We start from the raw sequence: 26,907 nt of genomic DNA, 5'->3' as shown, positions 1-26,907 counted from the left end.
TCAGTGTAATAGATTCATATACAAGTGACAAGGAAAATCTCATTTTAAACGCTTCAGAAGGGGTAGATGTTTAAAATATATCCTATTTGTCAAAATATATTCCATTCTATCAATGTGTATAACAGTGAATTTGCTGATCATACTGCTGCTTCAGGCAAAGCAATAGAAATCTGCTCAGATTCTGTCTGTCTATAGAATTTATAAAACCACTCCAGCAGTTCCTTATGCTGGAGTGGTTTTATATGAAACCATGGCAGTATCCTAACACCTGGGTCTTAACAAGCAGATTGTTGAATTAGGCCAAATTCACCCTGTGATAAATGAAAAGTAATGTCAGTACTATTTTCCTAACTTGTATACTGTTTCTTTGCCAATTATGAAGCAATAATATTGAAAATTTGAGAAGTAGAAATTGTGGCCCTTTGTCAGTTTGCTCTGATTAAAATGCAATATTTTTCTCTGATTTAAAAGTTGTGTTGTGAAAGCAGTTGGTCTTTTTAATTAAGTGCAACAAAAGTATTGAGAATGAATGTGTAAGTTTGTCAGCCCTGATACATTACTGTTAAGAATGATACAATAACTAGATCTATACTTTATTGAGCAGAAAATTGCTCCACACCCAGATTCTTCAAATCCTTTCCAAGATGCTTGCTCTTAATTTGACAAGCTAATTTAAATGCATGAACTGCAAAAAACCTTTAGGAAATTAGCATTCAATAATTGAGAATTTTGTATGCATGGCAAGCCGGATGGAAGGAAAGCAAGAAAATCAAGTAGCACAGAAGTGCTTAATGAACAAAGCAGTTTATCAAACCGGAGTGAGCCCCATGATGATATTGTTTGATGAAAGAAGCCTCACAAGATCATAGTAACATATTCTCAAATGGGATGGCAGTTCTGCTTAGAAGCCAGTGAAAGCTTCATGTGAGCCTCAAGATACATTTAAAAATATGTAAGAGTAAAGATGTGCATATCAGTAAAATGTACATAATGGAACATTTAAAAGTACTATTATGGAACACAGATGATCCTGAGCTCTTAACATGTTCTTATTGAAAGTCAGCCTGCAGCCGGATGAACTAACTTTTTTCTGAAACTGATACATGGGTGAAAAGCAGATAAAAAGCCTTTCTACAATTTTTTGGTAAATTTGTGGAAATTCTTAGTAGCTGGATTCTGTGGAAGTATTGTGGAATTTCCGTAATTACCTTTAGGCAGAGATTAGAACAATTCCTATGATTAATACAAATAAACCTAAAAAGTTCAGCCTCTGAACAGAACTCTAGTGAAGGTGCTGTAGCTTTCAGAGCAAAACCATCCAATTCATTACATAAAATGTGGGACCTGCTAGAGTAGAATCATCCCCTTGTGTGGTTCAAAGCTAATACCTTAAAATGGATCCATACCACCTAGGAGCTATGTGGATTTTTTTTTCAGTATTCACCTGAGCTTTTTCCTACACTAGTAAAACTTTGTCTTATGAGCTTTATTCCTCAAGTTTCCTTTCTCCACATGTTCTTCTGCAGTGTCCTCCTTTCTTGCTTGCTGACGATCTCAGCAGCCCCAATCTAGAGATTAAAACTCCCTATCCTCCCATTAACAGATTTAATATTTACCTAACTGAATTCGAGTCCTGTCTTCATACAGAAATTAGCCAGTTTTCTTACAACTGCAATTTTAGTCACATTTTTACATGTGTATGCATTGCTTTGCTTTCCTGAATAATTTGGAACAACATGAGAACAACAGTTACACTCATAACTGATGCAGATTTTTAAGAAATGCAAGGCTGGGTTACAAAACTTTAAATTATTCTAGAGAACGGGCGTAAGATTGTTATAATTCTAATTATTCTGAAATCCTAATATTTCTTTTGAAATATTTGGTATTATATCCTGGAACTGAAGACTGGGAAGCATTTGGAAGTTTCTTAAGATATAAACACCATGATTTATTTCAGCCACATCACTCACACTACTCATATTGTATATTTGTGCTTCTTACCATATCATTTGCCTTTCAGAATTTGAGATGGGTTTCACTAGCTATTGATTCCTTTGCCAGGGATGTTGCTGTGTCTTCTGGAGTCTACAAACTCTGTTCATTATCCACTCTGCAGGTTTCTGTGATATCCAATTTTGCAACACAGCTTGGCTGAGACATAGATATCACAGTCAGTGCAAGAAGGACTATTGCCTGGACTGTTTTAAGACCTTAGTGCAAAGTCTGTCCCATGTGTGTTTGTCAAATATATCACATTCCTATAGTGTTTTAGTATAACTGCAGGAAGTAGTTATCAAAGGTACAGAGGACGGTTAAGCACTTAAATCACATTGAGAGGAGGGAAAGTAGACATCCATCTGTTAATCATACCTTTGAGAATATTTACTTTTGCTGACTAATTTGAAAGGAAGATCACAAAATCTGTGTTTAATATCCATATTTATTTCACAGATGCAGCTGAAATACCATTGTGGTAAAACACTAAATAAATAGGTAGGTAGCACAGTTCTCTTCTGTAGGAAACTTCTTTTGCAGTTCATGTACATACTAGTAACTTTTTATTCCTTATTTATTTTATTAAAACAGTAATACAAAACCCCACTCAGTCTTTGATGAGCTATTTATACTCAGAACTGCAACTTCTATAACATCCATAAATCTTTCCAATCACAACAGAGTTGAGTTCAGACTCAATTCCACATTGCTTATTCTGAATTTTGTAGCCATAAAAGTGGGCATTGCCCTTCTCTATTACACAAGCATTCACTCTGGGAGTTGTTTGCTGGCAGAAGTGCGCTATGTTTGGTCACACATGAGCCCCAGATTCTTTTCTGTTTGGTTTCATTTTTATGTGTTAATTTCTAACATTGATAGCTACTATCAGAGATTCTGGATTCAAACATGTTCCTGTTTCACTGATGAAAGTGACACTTGCCTATGAAAGGGGTCCACAGGCAGGTGCCTCAGATTGCAATTTATGTGTATCCTCAACATTTCAAGATACCTGGCTCAGAATTCTGGTCATCATTCTATGCTATGTGATGGGCTTTCTTAGGACTAAGTTTCTATACAAGGCATTATAGCCTGGCCAGTTCCCAAATAAATGTCTCAAATGATGGTGTGATATAACTATTAGACATTAAGAGTATAATCAGAAGAGTGCAGAGAACACATCTCAAAGAACGTAGGCTTTCCTGATAACAGATTAAAGATTTATACTTAACAAAATGCTCATGCATTACATTGGGTAAATAAAGTATAATGCAAAACAGGATGTTAATTTGCATGGTATGGCAGTGTCAAATATAGGTAGATGACAGGTGAATACAGAACAGAAATGAGAAAAAATATTAAAAATAATATGGCTACTTAAACACAAGAGTGAAGATAACTTCAAAAACACTGAGAGGGAAGTTGGCTGGGAAGGCAGAAATTTTACCTACTTTACCTGAATTCAGAGACAGAGCTTCAAGAAGGTTTTGACATCTGCAGATAGGAACCTCCTCACAGAAGCACATGTTGAAAGACAAAGGAAAGCAGTCAGGATTTCAGACTCTGCTTTGGTTGTGTCACTGATTACAGTGATTACAGTAAAGTGTATTTTTACTTTAACCTAAAATAATCAGGTATCCACACGACATCTTGTTTACAGCATAGTTCTTACCCTGCTTTGATTTTCTTGGTACTCAGGCTGTTAATTTTACTTCTTGTGAAAAGAACTAAAGTTCCAACACAACTCTTTCACACCTCTGAATTTCTATCTTTTCCTTAACCTAACCAATACTAATTTGCCTTAATTTGCTAAACTACTGATATTTTTACCCATTTCTGTCTCTGTTGTCTATCATATATAGTTTTCTATATCATTTATGCTAACTTCTATTCCTGTGCTACTAGAAGAGTTAAAAGTAAGCTGACTGGCCTGTTAATGAAAACAGTTAAGTTTTAAATAGTTCGTGGTCACTACATCTGAAACCAAGTATAGCAGAACATAAAAGAGTTTTGACTTTAGAGACAAAGCTCCTTCAGAGTTCTAATATGGAAACTAAGGATAAAGAAAAGAAAGAGAACAAATAGGTTCCTAGTTTCTAAAGAGAGCAGTTCGGCCCTATAGCAGCAGTTCTCCCAGTTTATGAGCCAAATATATAAATAAAGTACACTTAATGAAATTATTTAGGTTTTCTAGTCTTAATTGAATTCTTCATCATAAAGGTAAGATAGTACTAAAACAGCTTAGTTCCATTTTCCATAGTTTCTCATTTTGTAATGGTTTTATACATTGCTGTATATAGAGCAGTGCTACTGCTCTTTTGCAGTTTCACAGAACATAGTATTGTAGAATGGTTAGGGTTGGAAGGGACCTTAAGGATCACTTAGTTTATCTTATCTTCTCTTCCAATGGACTGCTTACAACAGCTGGATAACTTGAGATTTTTTTTCTTTTCCAACAGTGATGTATTAAAAAATACACAAATCTGACAGACCCAAGCTTTAGGACTTCAAGACAATTTGTCAGATATTTTAGTTACAGAAAAAGGTTTATTTAATGGATTAACACTCAAAAATAATGATTATGCAGTAGGTGCATTTTATTCAATAGGCCCACTTGGCAGAACATTAATTTAGTGAGGAACAAGGTATTAGAACAAAGTATTCAAGCTGGAGTTTTATTTAATTTGTAGTTCCTGACTCCTTCTCTGACTATCAGAAAATGGTATGTGTATCTTTTATGAAATATTTGACTGTTCATGAGACCACATTACAGAACCCAAATATCACCTCCCCATTGTATCCAGAATTATTGGGTTAGATAATAATTTTCTCAACTGTGCCTTTCTTCCCTTATTGCAACTATTTATAAAAAGTGAAAGAACAGAAACTGAGAACAAAGCATTTCAGAAGACCTCCAAGTTCAGGACAGAAATTCAGGTCACATCCATGGAGACAGGAAGGCCTGGTTACCACACCTGACTGTAAGATACTTTATATGGTGAATGTTATTGTACTTTCGTGGAAGAATTAGTTTTCTTCGCTTCATATAAGCATCCAGCCCAGTGCACTACTATGGAGAAATCTGTCTTCCACCAATTTTGTATCACTCTTCAATTCTTCTGCTGTCATTACAAGGGAAATAAGTAAAACAAGGAAATAAATAAATCAGGTATTTTTAATGGAAAGTTTTGCACTATATCAGATTTCCTTTTTCTTTACTTTTTCTGTTTCACTGACATATAATGCAAAATGGCATTCCCAGTCAGATTTGTTTAATGGTCAGTTCAGTGGCCATACAAAATAGTCACTTATACAGCTGTAGTTTATCTTCTCATACCAAACATTTTTTTGACATAGAATTAGCTGCAAATTAAACAGAGCTTGGGAAGCTTCCTGGACATTGGAAAACCATTGTCTGTGCCATTAGATAGTTCAGAAGTTCCCTGATGTTATTTTAGTCAATGCCCAGGATCACTGTCCAGAACAGTTCCCAGGCATGGTACAGGAGTTGGACTGTTACAGGAATTATTCCCAGTTGGCAGTTCATGTGCAGCCTCCTTCTCTTTTTTAGGTTGAGAGAGTTTGCTTGTTCAGGCATATTCCATTCTGTGCCAGCGGTCTTCATTACCAAGGAACATTTCTGAGCATGTTTATTTTACCAGTATAGAAACAGACAAAGTGATCACAATAGTGTTAACTGCTTTCTAGAAGTGCAAACCTCTTATGATTGTACTCCTCAATACAACTTGACAGTTTCTCAACTAAGTCTACTGATTCTCTGTAGCATATGAGTCACCTTCCTATAGGACATATTCCCAAAATCAGGAAAATAAATGATATTTTCTCAGTATCCTTCCTAAATATCAAGGGGGTTTTGTGCACCATTACATCTTGAGTTCCCCCTCTATTCAGGTCTATTAACTTGTCCAGTATCTGCATTATCACATAGCATTAACAAAAGCATTTGCTTCCCACCAGATATCACAACAAACATTAATATGGACAATTAATGGAGAAATTGATGAGCCCCAAATGTTCTGTAATTCTTTGGTAATCTGTTTTGCAGACTGTTCTTGATGAATGTTGACTTCAGAATTTGACTCACTTTTAGATTAAAAAAAAAAAAAAAAAAGCAAGTAGAATACTAATTTGGGAAGCAAATAACTTTATGAACTTTAAGTTCTTTTGAACATAACCAGTAACAGGGTGATTCATGTCCTTCCTTTCTTGTGCTCTTTAGTGGGAGAGAGAGCCTTTACAGCAGGTGCTTTTCTTAACCCTGATTCGTCCATACTTTCCACAAATGCAGTAGTATGAATATGCAGTTTCAAAACAGCATATGTTCTTTGAACAGAACGCTCTCTTGCTTTGTTGGTGAACCTTTATAAGCATATAAATGTTAATTTATGGAGAGTCAGTTCAGCATGTTATGCCGCCTCTTGTTGCAGGTCCTGTTTCCTTTGACTTATTCTTTTTAGAATTGTGAATGTGATGTAACAGGAGCAGTAACCTAACTAAAACATCTCTGCACTTCTCTTTCTAGCCACTCAGATGCTGACGACCACTAATACTGAAACAGAGGTGTTATGTATTGCCTGATTGCAGGCAGCTCAGGTGTGATTACAGAAATGCAAACAACCCTATCTTGTACTATCGCTAGGCACCAGGCCACTTTCATCCTGTTGCAGGCCCCTCTGCTACTTGTTAATGTTATCAGTGTGTTGTTTTTTTTTTTATAAAGGAGCAAAATCCGAGTAAAAGTGTATGAATAAAAAAGTAAGCCTTGCCAGTGTGTGAATGACATCTGTGCCTTATTACCTGCCACCCGACACTTGATGTTTTTCAGCTACATTCCCAGTTCTACAATTCATATGTCTGGGAGTACTACGAGAAGTATAGGAGCTGTGAGTTAGTGTATGCTCATCTGGTTTTCAGAAAATCTGAGCTTAACTCTAAGTCCTGTTACAGAATTCTGTGTTATCTCAGTTGATCATTACATGTCTTCTATTTTCTCATCTCTAAAGTGGAAAATAAAATATTTCTTCCATAGATCACCTTCATATTTTATTTTAAATGCAGGAGGGTAAGCTCTCACTTTTATTTCTTTAACCAGGAGGAAATATAGCACATTAATATTGGAGAAAAAAATTTAAGATCGTGGGAACATCCACCCTGAAATTGAAGAGATTATTTGGATATTCAGAGATAGAAAATAGTTCAGACAGTCATATAAAGATAAGAAGGGGGGTTAATTTTGCATAAGGGTTAGGTTTAGGATCACTAACCAGAGTGCTTCAGAACTCTTTGCCTTAAACCCTGAATAACTGTGTGCAAAATGGGTAGAAATTCTAACAGGTCAGAATTCTCTGCTAGCTTCTGTTGCTATCAGTATTTCATACCCACTTTGCACAGGTATAAATGCAAAAAGTCACAGGCAGTGCAGAATGTAATCTAGTATCAGAGACTAATTTTAGTGTGAATTCCCAGAGAACACATTTGATTGTTACTGTTTTCTGCTGGTTCTTTTGGAAATTCTGATGCCATAATCTTATAAATAGACTTCTCTTACGCTTTCTTTTTCTTTCCAGTTATTCAAAGCAAAGCCTTTAGCAAAAGCTGCTGCTTTATTCTTTATCTGCTTTTCAGCATGTTTCCTTTGTTGTAACTGACATTAAGACTATAGAAAATATCCTACTATTCTTCTTTGATCAGAACTCTGTCAAGTCTCACTTTAACTAGCATATTTTTCCTTTCTTTCTCATTGAATTGTAAATAAAACCTCCTTCTTTTAAATCACTTTTATTCTTAGGGTCTTCCAACAGCAAGAATTCCCAATGGGAGTCCTTATTTCTTACTGCTTATTCACATCTTGTGTCAGAGTACTCGTGTTCAATTTTTCTGTAAAATGAATGGGGATCTGTGATTTTTGAAAACCCATCTTTTCACATCCCTGTTTGCATGGTATTGCAGGAGTACTTTACAGAACATGTAGCTATATTTTTTCAAACTTTCCATCATATAAAATTGTGCAAACATCATCAGGTTGAAGGTTATCTGCTGAAATTTGTGCTCCTTTCTGATCCTCCTTATCATTATCTGAATATTGTAAATTTTGAGAGGGAAACAATGTTAAGACAATGATGGAATTCAGTGCTTCAGACACAGGTATGCTTCATCTAGTATTAACTATTCCATGGAACCTTACTGAGCAGGTTCTTAAAGAGGACAACATCTGCTCTCTTGAAGCTCAGGGCAGTGAGCTTGCTGCATGCCTTTCTCACTGCCCCAAGGATCTTGAACTCTACCCTCTCATGATCACTGCAGGCAAGACTGCCTTGGAGCATCACATTCCACTTCATATGAACTTCTTAAGGCTTCAAGCTGTGATAGAGTTCTGCATTTGTGACAAGAGAAAGAGGAAAATAACAAAGTGAGGAAAATGCAGTCTCTTCCCAGACAGTACAGTGTGACAAGAAAGTGAAGAACCAAACTGGTGCCTGTTCTGGGGTAAAAGGAAGCAAAATCAGATTGAGAACAAAGATAGAGAGCTTTTTCCTCAAAAAAATCTATGATTAGGGTTTGTTTCAGTTGGACTGACACAAAATTCAAGGCTTCCAGTATTTTTTATATATATTTTTTATATTTATTATTTATATATTTTGTTTTCTATCTCCATAAGCTTGGAAAGAAATTTCACTTTAAAATATTCTAACTATTTTTTTAATAATTCAAACGAACTAGTGAGTGCCTTAATCTATTCCTAACATGATGGTACTTCCTTAGTGGTTAAAAGCAGAAAAGAGTTTTGTCTGTTCCATTTTCTATTTAATTTCCCAGGCTAATCTTTTATTTAGTGCAGTCAATAAACATTTTAACTGAGTTAAATAATTATATGGTATTTAAGAAAACATGTCAGATTTCTGGAATGCCTTTCAGATCCCAGAAATCCATTCTTTACATGCCATTGCATGTCTCCTGGCAAAAATAAAATCCTAGTGATCGGTTAGTCTAAAGGACACATGTGCATTTTAATGCTCTTGATTGTTTTATACTAGCTCAACCTGGTGAAAAGATTTTTCCATCCAAACTTTGTCCCTTTCCTTCTCCATAATTTGCCATTGTTTTTAGCTTTCACAGGTTAAACCCTGATGAATTTTCTGTATACATGATATCTGATTTACTATTACTATTAATCCTCACTCAACTCTTATAAAAAGGAAGAAGCTAAGGATTTCAGTTCATACACTGAATGGATACTTGTCTTTTAAATATTCTCTGGTAAATGGTATCTGCTAAATCTGATGACATCTCCATCTCCTTTCGGGCTACATACAGTTCACCAAGAGGATTCTAACATTTTTTTTGTTACTCAAAGTCAGCTGCATTAATTATCGCAAATCATCATTGCTATACATGCAGAGACTTTAATTCTCCCTTTGCTCCCTGAACCAGTACTCCCAAGTTCCATGCACAACCTGGAATTCCGTACATTTCATGAATGTACCCATTCTCATTTCCTAGAGAATCTTTATTATTGCTTTCCTAGGAGTTGATTTTGGTCATCACTTGAAAATGTAGTTGTTACAAAATGGCCATGTTGACAGATGGCATAAATGGCATAGTTAATGAAATCTGCTCCAGTGTCTTAATGGCAACAGGGTATTATCACCATGATACTAAATGGTCTTAAAAATGCGGTCAGTAAAGCGGATGGTGCACTGAATGACAGTTCCCAGGATTGTAATTCACCAACACAGCAATGATAGTACCTGCTACAGCTGACACCTTATTGACATGCCTCAAAGCAAGATCACAAACAGGTTTGTTTGGAGCCTATCTTATTCCAGATAAGGCTGCTGGGGCTTGGACTCACCAGTAGAAAATGTTAAATAAGCAATGTCCAGGGTTTAATGTATTTTTCTTTCAGATAGGGTTATCTGAAGAGTGTCACATGTTTGAAAGAGCCATTCCAAGCCCTTGCATGTTGCATTCAGCTTTTGGTGATTTGTTAATTCCTGGGGGAAAATCAACCTCAGCACTATTACTCACCACCATTTTTCAGTGGGTTGGGGTTTTTTTCCAGAAAAGACTTGAGAACTACAGAGGAGTGTGCCTGGGATAAGCTTTTATTCATTTAATCTTTGGAGCCTTGAGTTTAACACCATTTAGATACATGATAAAATCTATGATAAAAGGATCATTAATCCCTACTAGGTCTAAGTACAGCTAAGTTTGAATTAATGTGGATACCTGTATTTTAGGAATTTATGGAATGGCTTAATGGCATATGTTTGGCTTGCTTTTCAGATGTACGTAGTATCCACAAACAGATTAGACTTTAGCTAGAGCAGTATGACTAAAGCGCAATGTGTTGTAAGTATTTGATACATCCAAAAATTAGTCCAGTTCTCCATCAGGATGGGTACAGAAGTTGCTAATGAAGCTCTTCAGACTTTAGAGAAAAGTAGGTAGGAGACAGACTTCAAAAAAGTATGTTCTGTTCATACCTGGAATGCCATGTCATAGTGTGTTTCTGCTTAGTAAGGTCCTCCTTGTTTTCTCAAACATTTATGGACAGAGCATGATGAAGGCAGCACTGAGCTCCCCAAATAGCACTGATTCACTCACAGATTCACTTACATGGACAAGCCCAAAAAGTCGTGGTGAATAGTGTCTCATCTAGCTGGTTACTGATCACTGGTGGTGTTCCCCAGGGCTTGGTATTAGGGCCAATCTTGTTTAATAACTTTACTGACAATCTCGATGAGGGGATCGAGTGCACCCTCGGTAAATTTGCAGACGACACCAAGATGGGTGGGAGCATTGATCTGCTGGGGGGTAGAAAGGCTCTGCAGAGGGATCTGGATAGGCTGGATCAATGGCCTGAGGCCAACTGTATGAAGTTCAACACAGCTCAGTGCCAGGTCCTGCTCTTGGGCCACAACACCCCCATGGAATGCTGCAGGCTTGGGGAAGAGTGAATGGAAAGCTGCTCACTGGAAAAGGACCGGGGGGTGCTGATTGATGGCTGCTGAATATGATCCAGCCTGGGCAGCCAAGAAGGCCAGGAGCACCCTGGCTTGTATCAGAAATAGTGTAGCCAGGGAAGTGATCATTCCCTTGAATTCAGCACTGGTGAGGTTACACCTTTAATTCTGTGTTCAGTTCTGGGCCCCCCACTGCAAGAAAGGTGCTGGAGTCCAGAGAAGGTCAGCTAAAGCTGGTGAACGGTCTGGAGCACAGGTCTTATGAGGAGCAACTGAGGGAACTGGGGATGGAGAAGTCTGGAGAAGGTTCAGGGAGGATCTTATCGCTCTCTACAACTACCTGAAAGGGGGATGGAGCAAGGAGTTGGCTGGTCTCTTTTTGCAACTAACAAGTGTTAGGACAAGAGGTAGTGGCCTCAAGCTGAGCCAGGGAAGGTTTAGATTGAATGATATTAAGACAATTCCCTAATATTATGGAAATTAGGGAAGATTTATTCACCAAAAGGGTAGTCAGGCATTGGAACAGGCTGCTCAGGGAAGTGCTGGAATCACCATCCCTGGACATGTTCAAAAACCATGTAGACAAGGCCCTTAGTGACATGGTTTAGTGGTGGATTTGACAATCCTGGGTAACAGTTGGACTTGATGATCTTAAAGGTTTTTTCTAACCTAGGTGATTTTATTATTCAACAAAAAGCTCTTTACAGTGACCTTTGTTCCCATGCATTTTGAAGGAGGTCACTGTTTTTCTCTGGAATACATATCTGGTTCACACATCTTTTTTCATCTCTGGAATAGGTTTTTTGAAAAGTCAATTTCTGTAGAGTGAGCGATACTTGGCACCTGTTAGGGCTTGGTGATGGGGGGAGGAATTTCCACATTGCAGGTGGTATAATGTGGATCAGTGCAAGTATAAGAGAATCAACATTTGCTCAAAATCTTTTGTCAAAGATACTGTAGATTCTGCTCAGAATTATAATATGGAGACATTTATTATTCCAAGTAGGTAGTTAACATTATTTACATCCTCCTATAACATACTCTCCTACTATAAAAATGGTTCCACCATTCTATTTTTCAAATGCACCTGTTTATCTTTTTCGAAGTAGGGTAGTACTTGGCATGTCTCAGCATCTTTCAGTTTGTCTAGAATAAAAAATTATGCCATAAATAGAGCTAACCATAACAGTGATCTAATTTGTTTGACTAGTCTTATTAAAAGACAGTGAGAAGGTTACTTGCTGTACAGTCAGGTAAGTTATGACGATGGGTGCCATGCTGGAAAAAATACTGGGAAGTGTGGAGAATCTCTTTTGAAGTCAGGCATCAAGGTTTAGCTATTTGTTTGCTGGTGCAATAATGTTTTCTCTTTGTAATTCTGCCTTTTGTCTAGGAAACCATAAGTTACTGTATAAATACTGATAGCACTTTTGTGAAATGTGTATTGCCAGGGGAATAGTTATAGTAAAGTGTTACAAGTTGTTTTAAAATTTCTTCACTACATATCGCAAAGGAGAAAGAATATTGCAAGCAGATTATTAACCTCACCAAATCTGATAGTATGCATACAATGTAAGTTTTCTGCAGCTAATGAGGAGGCAGGAACAACTAGATGGTATTCTTGAATAGTCATGAAGGATATTCAGAAGACCTGTTATGTTAATCTGTGAACAGTGATCACATCATTATATGCGTATCCTGATGTCTCAGGTCACCTTGGTGGCCTTCTATGATGGGGGTACGGAACTGATAGACAGCTGTAAAGCAGTTGATGTCATCTACCTGGACTTGTGCAAAGCGTTCAACACTGTCCTGCATGACATCCTTGTCTCTAAACTAGAGAGACATCAATTTGATAGATGGACCACTCGGTGGATAAAGAACTGGCTGGAGGGCCGCACACAAACAGTTGTGGTCAATGGCTCAATGTTCGGCTGGAGACCAGTAATGAGTGGTGTCCCCCAGGGATTGGTGTTGGGACCGGTCATATTCAACATCTTTGTTGGTGACATGGACAGTGGGATTGAGTGCGCCCTCAGCAAGTTTGCTGATGACACCAAGCTGTGTGGTTTGGTTGATACGCTGGAGGGAAGGAATGCCATGGAGAGGGACCTTGGCACGCTTGTGAGGTGGGCTGATGCCAACCTTATGAAGTTTAACCATGCCAAGTGCAAGGTCCTACACCTGGGTTGGAGCAATCCCAGACACAGCTACAGGTTGGGTAGAGAAGAGATTCAGAGCAGCTCTGCAGAGAAGGACTTGGGGTGTTGGTTGATGAGAAACTGAACATGAGCCAGCAGTGTGCGCTCACAGCCCAGAAAGCCAACCGTATCCTGGGCTGCATCAGAAGGAGACTCTGCTCTGGTGAGACCCCACGTGGAGTACTGTGTGCAGTTCATGGGACCCAGCCACAAGAGGGTTGTGGATCTGTTGGAACTATTCCCAAGGAGGGCCTTAAAGATCATCAGAGGATTCAAACACCTCTCCTATGAAGACAGGCTGAGAGAGTTGACCTTGTTCAGCCTCGAGAAGTGAAGGCTCCAGGGACACCTTCTAGCAGCCTTCCAGTACCTAAAGGGGGCCTACAAGAAAGCTAGAAAGGGACTTTTTACAAGAACAAATGGTGGTAGCACAAGGGGTAATGGCTTTAAACTGAAAGAAGGTGTATTTAGATTAGATATTGGGAAGGAACTCTATAGTGTGATGGCAATGAGACACTGGAGCAGGTTGCCCAGAGAAGTTGTGGGTACTCCATCTCTGACAGTGTTCAAGACCAGGTTGGATGGGGCTTTGAGCAACCTGGTTTAGTGCGTGGTGTCGCTGCCCATGGCAGAGAGGTTGGAACTAAGTTATCTTTAAGGTCCCTTCCAACCCAAACCATTCTATAATCCAATGATAAAAGCAGAGACTGGTTCACTACGTCCTTTGAGGGATTTCGAAGCTAATGGCTAAGAGGTCTGGACAGCAATAATTAAGCCAATTTTCATCCATATGGCTCACATCAAACTTAAAAATGCTATGGCTCAGTGCACTCTTAAGAGTAGTTATCCAGTGGAAGGGAGATATTTCTATTTAAAAACTATAAATTAAAGAAATATGTAATATTCATTGAAACACCTTTAACTGAAATTAATTAAATGATGGACTCATATTGCAAGCAACAACGTCTTGAATAAATATAACACCACATAAATCATATTGATTTTAAAATAATTCACATAATTTACTTATTTATTCTCAATGTTATTTTCTTCTCTCCCTCTCACTTCCTTTCTTTTTGTTGTTTTCCTTCTATTTCCACCTGGACAACTTCTATCTATTCCATCACTAAAAGATGTTCCAGTGGATTTGATCGTCACCGGCAAGATTGGGTAGACAGTGGCTGTCCTGAAGAGGTATGTGAGTAGTTTACATCCTCAGCCCATCAGAGGCCATTTATATCCTTATGATTAATTAATTCAGATTATGGAGCATGGTTTCAAGGCCAAAGACATGCTATATTTATCATTCAGTGGAAACGTAAGGCATAATGAAGAAAAACAGGCTGAGCAATTTCTCTCCTCATTTGAAGGAATAAAATGAACACAAAGTAAACATTTTATCTCTGAGAAAATACCCTGAATAAAAAATGAAAATACTAGAAAGCCTGTCCCAAACAGTGCCCCTGCAACATTTTTCTCTTAGATCTCTGACCCTTGCTTTAAAAGGGGAAGAAACTGTGATGATTCTCACCTCAGCAAATCCTCTGCCATAGTAGTCTCAAGTGAAAAACAGGCATTGCATTTTGACCATGGAATCTTCCCAAATCATTTAGTACAAAAGATATTGCATAGGTGAATTCAAAGGGGGGGGGGGGGTGTGTTAAAAAAATGATAAAAATAATTAAAAAACCCACCCTACATGGCATTTGGATTTCCTTTTGTAGAGAGGTGGTGAGAATCAGATTTGACTCGGTTAGTGGTAGACTGTCAAACAGGGGCTGTGCCTCCTCCAGAATAATAATTTGGGGTACTTCTAGACAAGAGAACTTCATTTTCAAGACACGTATATAAATATCTTACTGTTAATTCTTTCCCAGTGTACTCCCTTGAGAAGGTTTTTTGGTTTTGGGATTGGGGTGTTTTTTATTTGTTTCTGTTTTTTTTTTTCTTTTCCATTTGTGGATTGTGGTAATAGAAACAAATTAATTTATGACACTTTTAATCTCCTGATGGCCATAAAAAGAGCAGTTACTTTTCCATTTTGGCTGCAAGGGCTAAATTTTCTCATGAGTTTCAGCAACATAGCCCTTCTGAAATGTAATGTCAGGTGAAACTGAGGGCAAAACATAGCCCCAAGTGTCTAGTTAGAAAAGCACATTCTGTTTTGTTCTCAGTAGAAGCAAAGAGAAGTAATGAAATAAATCCAGACTGATGGAATAATTATTTTTCTTTTCTTACAACTGTAAGTGCAAGATGACATCCTCTCTTGCATCCTACATCTGCCTTGTTATATGGTCTTGAAGCTTCAGCTTTGCAGTTTGTAATCTGCTGATGTAAGAACAGAATTTCTGTGAGATTTATTGTCTGCAGAGGACAACCTCTTCAAGAGCATACAGTAAATTTACTGGAAGTATATGTTGTTATAGTGCACAATCTTTGTATTGCTTTAATCCATATTGTAATTAGCTAGGACTCAGTTGTACCTGTAGATGATAACCAAAACCTGCTTTCTGCAGGACAGTGGCATCCTATTCTGTTTCTCCCTTCTTGTTTCAACACAGCTAGTGCTCAAAGGAGCACTAATACATGATCTGACAGGAAAGTTATCAATGTGGTGTGTCTGAGAAACGAATAGTTTGATTTGCAAGATTTCAGGCTTCTTAATTGCTGTTCACAATCCAGCTTTCAAGCTCTCTGTAGTAGAAGCAACAGCTTACTTAGCATCTTCCAGAATAAGGCCTGAGCTGACCGGAGTTCAATGAAAGATCAATAATTACCATACAGAGGTTAATTTTAGATGCATTCATTCAAGATGATGAATAATGAGGATTCTCACAGTAATTTTTCCTTCTTTGTGATACAGATTTTGAGCTAAATTTTTATTAAATTGAATCAGTGAAATTAACAGTGGTTTTCAAGGTAAAACATGAAGAAAAAGAATAATTAACTGCAGGTATGAATACATTTTTTCAATTAATATATTGTTTCTGGTAAAACAAAGGACAGTAAAATACCCATACATATGAAAAGAAAGACAACACTCACTGGGCTTTTAAAGCCAGATCTCAATAAAATTAGCAGGCTTTGCTGGATTCCACTTCTCATTAAAATGAATAAAGACAGCAGGAGTTATGGGCAGTCCCAAATTTGTTACTAGTTACTTGGATTATTTTTCTAGAAAACTGTGTGATCCATAAAATAAAATATTTATTAACCAGTAGAATTTTAAAAGTGTCCATAAACAAACAAACAAACAAACAACAAACTTGAGATCTGTATTGAAATATTTGTCCATGAAAATAAAAGTTAAATTATTATATGATGGTGAATATTATTCATGGTGTGCCAGTATAGTTTAATCATTTGTATGATTTTTTCATAGTTCATGTTTTTTAATACTTATATTTTATATGATAATTGTTATATACATATAATACATGGAAATTTGGTATATGGAATTCAGGGCATGTAGTGAATGTGTGATTCTATAGTGGCATATAAATATTCTATAGGCTGAATACATGCACATATTTTATGCATATTCTTCTGTACGCGTGTAAAGCCTAATTAAGTGCTCCAGTTAACTACATATTACTCACTATGAAGAGCTACAAGTTAATTCCCATACATCTTTTTAACATAGACCAATGGCGGTGATCATTCAGAATAGAAGAGAGAAAAATCAAATGATAATCTTAGATTCTAAAATCTGATTGGGGGAAATAACATGCTTGACATTCAGGGATGACTTTGAAGCCTTGTCATTAACAACTGAGAGTTGTAAGTTTTGCAGCTAAATGAAAAATGTGTGTTGCTGAATGCTGCATAGAGGCACTTAAAAAAAGAAAAAGAAAAGGGGGGGGGGGGAGGGAAGCTCTTGAAATACCTTGATTTAGGGTTTACATTTTCATTCTTTTTATCCTGACAGCTTGTCCATGCTGAAATTCTTCATTCAGTGGCCGTGTCCACTGAGATTTCTCTCCTTTGTTTTTGTTGTTTCCTAACAGTCAAAAGATAAGATTTGTGAGAAGAATATAGATACAACTGAAACACCTCTACACTCCTCCACCACCCTTCTGCCGACCACCACAAAGTTCAGAGTTTTAACCACCACCAGAGGGTCCACCACTTCCCACCTGCCAACTAGCCTGCCCACAGAAGGTGAAGTATATATACTGCATTATTCTGTAGTGCAAACGTCATTTACAACTTTGTGTTCATGTTGACCTTCTCTCTTTGGGGCAGTGGAAAGAATAGGGAATTGCAGTTATCTGCTGGTGCTTTTAAATTGCAACTTGTTCTTGCTATAGTAAGGTGTAGGGGGGAGTACTGGAGAAGGTGTCAGTGCTAAGGAGGCACGGAGGAGCCAGGCAGACTTCTGGAGAACTTGTGGTTACAATTGAGTTTTTTGTATCCTTTTAACCAAAAGGCCGTAGTCCAAAACCTGTTGAAATAGTAGAAGGAGAGGACCCTGCTAAAGTTAGTGAAGAAACTCCCATCACAGACTTGATGCATTTTTAATCCCTTTAGATACTCTACCTAACTGGGTTAAAATCAGAGGTAACACAAATTAAAAACCTCTTTGAAATTTGCCTCTTTACATTCTTCAGTCCGTTGACACTGTTCTTTACATGTAGCACTCGTTGTGAAATAGTTTCTGTAGGCTTCTGAACCAAATTAACTGGCTAAGGGATGGTGTGTCAGTTCTCATCCTAGTTCCACTGGCTGCTTAAATCATGTCTTTCTGTGGTTGAAATATCCTGTTTTCCTGCTTCTGGAGAAAATTCAGGGGATTAGAAAAACTAACTCAGATTAATCAAACATCTATAAAATAGGGACAGGAGGAGTTTTCTGTTGGAATTGTATGTAAACACAAGAAAAGGTACTGGGTACAGGCAGATTTTATAAGTGCCCTGTGACAGGAAAATCTGAACTGAACAGATTTCAGGGTGGGAATCTAATTACAAGAAAAGTTGGTTTTGTGTGGAACAAGAGAAGTTTAGAAACTGTCAGTGCAGGATTTGGACTACATTAGCAGCTGTTATTTTGTTCATTAAGGGTCACAACAAGAAGAATATGGAAATAAATAGGAATTAACACTGGCAGGCCTTTTTATGATTCTTAGAAGAGGAACTAAGTAATTGTTTTATTTTATTGGCATACGTTGGTTCATCTAGTCCTCAATATGATAGAATGCTCAAGCTATGTCTGAACATGTAACATAAATGAGTTACTTGTGTTATGAGACAGACTTTAGCACCCTTATTTACCAGTATTTTGAGTCCTTTCATGCATGTTTTCTGAATCCTCTCATAAATGTTTTTTGAATCTTCTTATTTACCAGTATTTTCAATCATCTCATAAATGTTTTTTTTCTAGTAGTAAGGAAGTGTTGCGCAGCATAATTAAGAACACTACAATCTAGTTCTCAAATCATTTTCCAATAGTGGAATCTCTTTCACAATAGCAAGTCAGTCCTAAAATGACTCACGATGTAGAAAAATGCATTTTTCTACAATTAACTTTGATTTTCCTTTATAGATGACACCAAGATAGCGCTGCACCTAAAAGATAATGGAGGTAAGAGATGATTTTTTTTTCTTTAAATAATGTCAGTAGTGTGTCAGTTTATAACCCACTGAACTCCATTAATCAGAATCGTATTGTAGAAATGCTTTAACCAGTCTCCCAAGGGACTTCAGCCTTCCACGTCTTTGTGGAAGAGAATCAGGGCAAATAAGCTTAACAACTGCATAGTAAATTAAACTTTTACTACTTTCTTTATAACTCCTTAATAGAACAGCATGTTTAATTAACTTCCAAATATGGATATAGTAAATAAATTTTAACTGTATTAACATGGTCATTAGCTGTATTATAGTATTATAGTAGTATTTAACTATATTAAGAGAGGATATGATGTTAGTTCTAAATAATAATATTGTGTTAGAAATTCATTCATAGTAGCCAATTATTACATGCCACTTTGTTAATAAGCATATACATTTTATATTTGTGTCTCTGTGCTAGCAGAGATCCTGCATTTCTCCATGCACATTCCCCATGTACATTAATAAGATCACAGTGTCTTACTGATAAAGGCCTCTGTTAAACGATGATCTGCAGGGGACTGCTTTTGTTATTCTCTTTCTGGGTTCAAGGACTGAGACCTGAGGTTTGTTCCTTCTTCCTTTGAAACTGATGAAAATTTTGCTATATAGTTAGAATAGCACTGGATCATTGGATGTAGGCTGCATCTATATGAACTGCCAATGTAGAGCTTGCTGAGGAGAAAGATTTGAGTTGGGTTCTGAGGGCTTCAGAATGGTCTATAAAAGCAAAGGATGATCTGCTGAGCAAATTGAAATAACCTATATTTCCACTGATACAAAGGGGAATATTATTGGCTCTGGTTGCCTTTCCTCCTGGCAGGGAGCATCAGGCTTCTCCCAGGGGCAGTGGAATCAGCAGCCAAGCGTGGCAGGAGTCATTGGCAGGGTGAGTCCAGCAGCTGAGGGACAGCAGCTGTGGTCAGTCCCAGCCTAGTGTTTTCAGCAGAGACTGAAGTGTGGGGCAGGTCTAGGCTGAAGCCAGGAGGCCAGGTCAGCAAGGCACAGCTGAGAGCAGTGAGGGAGCAGGCTAAGCACAGCAGCCAGCAGCATAGCTCAGCTCAGGCAAGGACCAAAGTAAGCAGCTTCCGTCAGCAGTGCCAGAGAAGTGAGATGATGAACTAAAATGATACAGGGTCTCTGGTCAGTAGTTAAAGGAGACAGGACCAGAGAAAAGTCTGCAACACAGCTTCAAGGTCTAACCAAGAGACATGGTCCATAGACAGGGCTGGAGACAAGCTACCTTCAGCACAGAACCAAGGTTGGTCCAGGAGACAAGATCAGAGATGGGCCTAGATCAGAGATGGGCCTAGATCAGGCTCATCTACAATGTAGCTTGGGCTTGGGCTTGGGCTTGGGCTTGAGCTTACATGGAGTCCCTAACCCCATGGGCAGAGATCCCAGCTGCAGCAGGTCAGGACAGCTGAGGCATAGTGGGTCTCAGGGCCCTGGCAGAATTACTCAAGTTTTGAAACAAACAGGGTGGGCAAATACCATAGTATTTTGGTCTGTTTTACTGTCATTTCTTTTCAGTAGTATTCAGTCATTATTCTCTCCTTCCCTCAAATTAGAGATCTGTTCACTCCACAGGAGGCATTTGCCATCCCTTTCCTTGCCACAGTTGCTTCTCTGTTATTTTGCTGTCACTAACCACAGCATAGCTGGTCACATGCTGTAATTGGTATTGAATTGTCCATTTGTTGGCAGTGTTGCTGTTTGACATGGCTTTGACACATAAGTGATCCCTTGGAATGGGATCATCTATAAACTCAAGGCGGTACTGTTAAGCATTTTGTCCACAAGAATGTCCCTGAACCTTTCTTTCTTCTCTTCTTCATGAAATCAAATGGCTTTTTATTTTGTTGTGAAAAGTGCTTCAGTGCTCTTAAAGGTCAAAAGCAAGGTGAATCAGTCAGTGCTTCACTCCCATCCTGTGTTTGCTCTGCACACATTCCCAGCTGGGCTGTGCCCACACTCTGCCCTGTGAGCCATCACTCCATGCAGGTGGCTGGCCTGGAACCAGGCAGCTCTCCATCATGAGCACCTCAGAAAGCCCTCCAAATAATATGCTCTTATATGAAAAATAATTCAGAATGTCAGCTTTAGAAAACACATTCAAGTTTCAGTTTAGGAATTGCAAAGACTGTTTTTTCACTCGGCTACCCTTTGCCCAAGATCTGAAAAGAAAAACCCTGTGAAAGCAAACAAAAAGTTGAATACTAGAGCAAGCGAGCAATAGCTGTGACATACTTGGTAGACTGAGGTAGTAGGGTTTGTGGCATCACTTATCTAGCAAGTCCATTTCCACAGAGAAAGCTGCTGCATTCTAGGAGGACAAATCAACACCTGGTGTGATTATTCATTTTCCTTGAGCTATTTCTTTTATTCTCAAAATTCAAGAAGAAAAAAAGAAGCTGACTTCAAACAACACAGAAGCAAGCAACACACCAGGATTTCTCATTCACACAGTAAATGTAGCCTTTAATCTGGGAAGTTCGTTTTGATGAGTCTTCAATTATGCATTGAATTTTCCAGTGACCCCTAGATTAGGCTCAGATAAAACCTCTGCAGCCGCAGGCGCATTCTTTGATTTTCTGTGATTTGTCAGTCTTTTATAAAGACTAGATTATTTCAGGTCACAAATACAAGGTCTTTACTTTCTCACACTAGATCCTTTAAAACTCTAATAAAAGGGAACCTTTTATAATGGAAAACCAAATCTATATTGGATTAGTGATGGCCTATAGCTTGATGTGTCCTTGGATTATAGGAGTCAATATCTGGTTAGGTATAACGAAAGGATTCCATAGAAATTCTTCATCTCGCCTCGCCTGGAACTCTTGAAACCAATAGTTGGAAAGCAGCGACTAAATTTAAATTAAATTTCAGGTTCAGGTCAAACTGCATTGACCTTTTAATTATATGAGAAAATCACCTGCAAGTTGGTGCTATAGTTCACCACCAATCTTTTGGGCATATTTTAACGTACATTTCAAATATGCTTGTTTATGTTTCTCCTGACTTCCCTCTTTCTTCACAGACACATGATAGGAGCCTGATACATATATGCCTAAACCTTTTTAAAATACAACTTGAATATCATTGTGATTTTTGTTAAATCTTCATTCTCTTTAAAATAACAAGCATTTTGTAAGTTTTAAGATGTCCAGCACATCTGTAATTAATTGCAGATTCTGTTGTTTTTCAGTTTTTCATAAAATACAACACAGCTGGCTAAACAGCTTAAAAGCCTAATTTTTCATTAAAATTGTGAGTAATCGGCCAAGGCTACACAGTAATGCAGTATTTTCTTGTTGAGAACTCTTTGGTGAATGATTTAGATGATTGGCCAGCACATCTAAACATTTTATTTGATCTTTTTGAACACTTTGTTGTGATGATTTGATTGCTGTGAGTCCCTGTCAGATCTTCAGCTTTATAACTCAAAAGAAAAGTGTATGTGTGTTGGACAGTAAGCGTCAGAGAAACTGCTACACTTCTCATTCATTTCTTTGTGAACGAAATACGTAGTGCTAGAAAATGTTTGAGACCTGATATCTTCAGTTTGTAGAGGACTTTTTCAAAGATGGTCTAGTTACGAACTTTTGTGAGTTTAATGTTACTGCTATTGCAGAGCTTGATTTGGGCATGAAAGCCTAGAAAACTTGGTATGAAATAACCAAAAGACAGACCCAAGTTTAAAAAAAAACAAAAAAACAAAAAAAAAAAAAAACAAAAAAAAACCAGAAACAACTTTTATATACCTTGTATGGGGTGAGAAATTTACCCAAGGATTTTTGTTGGGGTTTTGGGTTTGGTGTTTTTTTTTCGTAGTTCCCTGTGTCTGGAAACTAGCTCACATTAGTCATCTGTTTTCTTAATTTCCCTTAAAAATTGTGGTCTGAGCTCTTCCTGCCATTGAAATTCTTGACAAATTATAGAGAAGACTCAGTTCTGTTTTTCTTGTGTACCGTGAACTCCAGCTGCAACATATTGAATATGTTCATGACTGCTTGTAGTCATCTAACTTATTTCTTTCTAATATGTTAAGTTTCTAAATGATCCATAAAATCAGACCTATTTCAACAAGCACACAAGCCAGCCTCTTAGGGAAACCAAATATTTTTGATATAACAAAAGTTATTATCACCACGTAGTCCAAAACAGCTAACTCAGGTTAACATGTCACTACAGATTGGCTGAGTCCTCTCCAGTTTTAAAGTGAAACACATTAAATTAAGCAATGCTAAACCTAAAATCTGTGGTAGTTTAAAAAATTTTTAATGGGGACCTTGCATAAGATAAGATCCACGGGACAAGTCTTTGTTTTATTCTCAGATTTTGGTCTAGCCACAGGTAATGACCTTCCAGAGGTTTCATCTCATCAGGTGTTGGCCAGGAAGACACAAGCTGGTTTTTGGGGCCTTTCTCATAGCTAGTGGCAAGCAATAGGAAAGAGGGAGTAATTAATGTCATCATTAAGGAAGTGCCGGAAGTGGGATAAGTTACTATATAGCGCTGCCTATCTCTGTCAGTCACGGAGAAAAATCTAAATGCTGTGCTAAGAGTGGGCATTTTACTTTTAGGTACCAAAGGTCTCCTTACATTAATTCTCTTCAGGGTGTCCTGGCTGAAGTGTCCTACTTCTGTTCCTGTCCAGAAATTTGGCAGGCCAAGATTCAGACCTCTTCTACCACTCTTCTGTCATGAAAAAGGGAGGATTTAAGCTTTTTACCATTATTGCAAAAATCCTGTTGAGATGGATTTATGGGTTATGTAACTACATATTTACCTCTGTATGTCCTACTTACTCAGAATTACTCAGAATTGCTCATATTCCCCTAAAATAGAGTTCATAGTATTTTAGGCAAGCAAGGATTTCCTTGGACACAGCTTCTCATAAAGTCTACTTTGTTCTGTATTACAAGCTATGCTTGTATAAAAAAAAAATCTTATCAAAAGGCAGCCTTGGGACAGTTTCAGTTGTGATGGAAATAGAAGAAAAAGAGAAAATTGTAACAAAAAGGTAACCAAAATAGATGGTGATGGATAGAAATATGTTAATAGGGTAAGAATATTAAGAAAGGTAAATTCAAGAACAGTTAGCCACCTTGATTGCCAAATAAATCTGAAAGAGCTTTGTAAACAGTGTACCAGGTGTTTCACCCTTTTTATTATATTTCAGTAGGGGGAAAATTCCAAAGGGAACAAGTAAGTGTAACTCAAGTCTACGAGTCTTCTCATGTGCTGTATTTCACACTGTACAATACAAGCTAAGAAATGCTCATACATCTCCACATTTTATTCTCTGCATTATAAACCACGTTAGGTTAAATAAGCATGATGTTAAAACAGTTTAGCTAAACCAGAAGAACTGTGTGTAGGCACTTCAACTTATGTTGAAGTCTAACTTACACCAGTTTAGTTTCTTGTTGGGGGGGGGGGGGGTTAAGCCAGATATAAAATTATATGCAGAATCTACTCTTACAGTTACTTTGCTGTAAAGGCACACAATTAACTGATATAAACACAATTTGTGGTCTTTCTACCAGTTCAAAGGATTACTGTGAAAACCATATTTAAATCTAAATTGAGATCTTATGGAGGGGTAAATGTAGTAGACTGGATAAACTTTTAAGGCAAGTAACTCTGCAAACAGCATTAGAGAGGAACAGACCACTTGACCTGATGGTCTTGTGTTTGCTTTCATTATGGTTGAGTCAATGGGACCACTGAATTGAAATTCTTATAATTTGATAACTTTTTGCTCTTCTGGATTTAGCAGCATTCAGCTGCCTTACCAAGTGGCATGGCACAATATTGAGTTCCGTAATGGCCACTGCTTGATGCTACTAATGTAATGGCTTACATGTCCTCAAGTGGCAAAACCTAAAATTAATACTGATGATAACTGTTGTATTCTTATGTGGGGTTTTTTTTTTTTTTAGAGCAGAAGAATGAAAGTCCTTAGCTGAAGTATTTAGATTGCTGTCATCCTATAAACAGAGGGATTTAATTTTCGTTCACTCTCATCTATTTATTGCATGAAGCAGTTGATCAGTTGATGTTACTTACTGAGTTGCTGTGGGTCCTATAGAAAATTGATAGCAAAGCCAGATACTGAATTCAAGATTTGTAGGTTACAGTTCATAATATTCATACTCAAAGACCACCTTTCATTTCTTGCATGCAATCGGAAACCAATTTTTAAAGCATTAGCTGAGCCATAACTTTGTAAATCATCATGACACCAAATAAAGTGTAGCAGTGTCTTAACCTCAAAATGTTAACAAATGCTAAGGGAATGAACCCACAAATCAAGAAAATCACACTCCATTACTGTGAAGAAGCTGAGAAGGTCAGAGCATGTTGTTCCTAAAAGAAGTAGAAAGAACATTTTTATGGAGATTCCTCTGAGCCTCTGGAGAATCCTTCCAACTGTACATTCCCTTGTTTTGTCCCCCAGTCACTATATGTAGGTCATTAATCATCAGTTTAGGAATCTGCATTATGTACAGGAAAAAAACTTAGGTTGGAAGAGCTTATACCTGCCCCATAAAACAAGCATTCTCCTGGTAAACTCACATTCCAGATGTAGATGGAGGCCCAAAAGTGTGGAAAAATCCAGTGGCTCTACTGAGCTCACTGTAAGCTGTCCCAGATATTTTGTCCTCCCTCTTTGCAGAGCATATTAACTCAAACCCACAGTCATAGGGTGATACAGCTTCCAGGCTATAAATGACATACATAATAGAATGGAGAGCTGGTGGAATGAACCTGGATCTGTATGTGCTGGTTATCCCCAGACCATGCATCAGGAAAGGGTTTCTGCTCTTCGTCTGTCCAAAGAGGAGAGCAAACACATGGAGAGGAGGTGTTGCCAAATGGCTTGTAGAGATCTCTCATGTGGAAACAGCTTTCAGACATTCTGAAGCTACTGGATGAAAGAAACCCAATCAGCCATCAGTAAAGGATGGCTATGGAAAAGAATAGTTGTGGGGGGAAGGACAATTGAATGAGATTAGCATAGGTACAGTAGTGTATCAGACAACATAGTAGTGAGGAGAGATGGGTTTGACCTGCCAGTTTGAGCTGATTTGTCCAAACTCCGAATGTTCCAGTACCATCACTGGCAAACAGTTTTATTACCCTGAAATAAACCTCGGAGAGGGATGAAAATTGCTTGATTCCTTGCTTAGATGACTTTTTAAAAGATTGGTATATATTATCTTAGTTTTCAGATACATCAAGTATCATCTACCCTATGCTTTTACTTATAATAACCCCATGCTTTTGCTTATATATCGAGTTTATATAACTAGCGAATGTAGTATCCAGCACCCTACCAAGAAGTAGAAATGGATAGCTAAGAAATCAGCTTTTAGTAGATCTCACATTCCCTCACAGCTCAGGACTTCAGACTGAGGTATTTTTTACCCAGTAAATTGCAGTCTCTGATGGCATCCCTGTGGGCAATATAAAACGTTTTATTGTGTTGTGACAGCAAGTTTTAAGTGCTGATCTTTAGGGATCATCAAGTTTCTGTGATTCTATAATAATTTTATAGTTAAAGGAATAGCAATAATAATCTATATCTGACTTTTACAAGCTAGTATTTGAAGAGTAGTGGGATTTTTGTAAGAACAATAAGCTAATCATTTTGCATTAGTGTTAATAGTATGGCATGATCTACTTTAATCAATAAATGTATTTTTATAAAGCTGGACATGCTACAGTTTCAAAATCATGGCCAATACCAAAACAGTCATTATCTAACATGTACATTGGGGAATGCAAGGGAAGGTCTGCAGTTAACAACTAAACTATTAAAAAATGGCATGTTTTCATGTAGGCTGTGAAAACATTATCACACATTCTGCTTCTGTAACGATTAATATATGTAGTACATGCTCATAAGTAGTAAAAGAGTACATGTCTGCAATGCAGACATGGTTATACCTGAACCTGAATATTTTTTCAGGGTACTTCATATGTAGGAGCTGTTTTCAGGCACTTGTATCCAGAGCTATTTTGCCATAAAACTAAGGCCATGCCAGAAACAGTCAACTTAATAAACCAGCATTGCTGTACCAGTAGTGCTACATTAATGCTCTC

The 26,907-nt window shown here is 37.7% G+C and overlaps 1 protein-coding gene across 2 annotated transcripts in view; it reads left to right on the top strand.

Moving 5' to 3' along the window:
• Nucleotides 1–26,907, top strand: part of PLXDC2 (plexin domain containing 2) — a 264,806-nt gene that overhangs the window by 216,952 nt on the left and 20,947 nt on the right. For both annotated transcript variants that reach the window (XM_061352104.1, XM_061352114.1), the window contains 3 exons: nt 14,317–14,377; nt 17,191–17,344; nt 18,725–18,763. In XM_061352104.1, the coding sequence (XP_061208088.1) occupies nt 14,317–14,377; nt 17,191–17,344; nt 18,725–18,763 (254 nt within the window). The remainder of the gene's footprint in view (nt 1–14,316; nt 14,378–17,190; nt 17,345–18,724; nt 18,764–26,907) is intronic.

This window comes from Neopsephotus bourkii, unplaced genomic scaffold, assembly GCF_033783945.1.
Source record: "Neopsephotus bourkii isolate Nb327-2 ecotype Australia unplaced genomic scaffold, CSIRO-AGI_Nbou_v1 NB_53, whole genome shotgun sequence".
NCBI lineage: Eukaryota > Metazoa > Chordata > Aves > Psittaciformes > Psittacidae > Neopsephotus > Neopsephotus bourkii.
The sequence above is the reverse complement of the archived record's forward strand: the minus strand, read 5'-3'. Positions and strand labels throughout refer to the sequence as shown.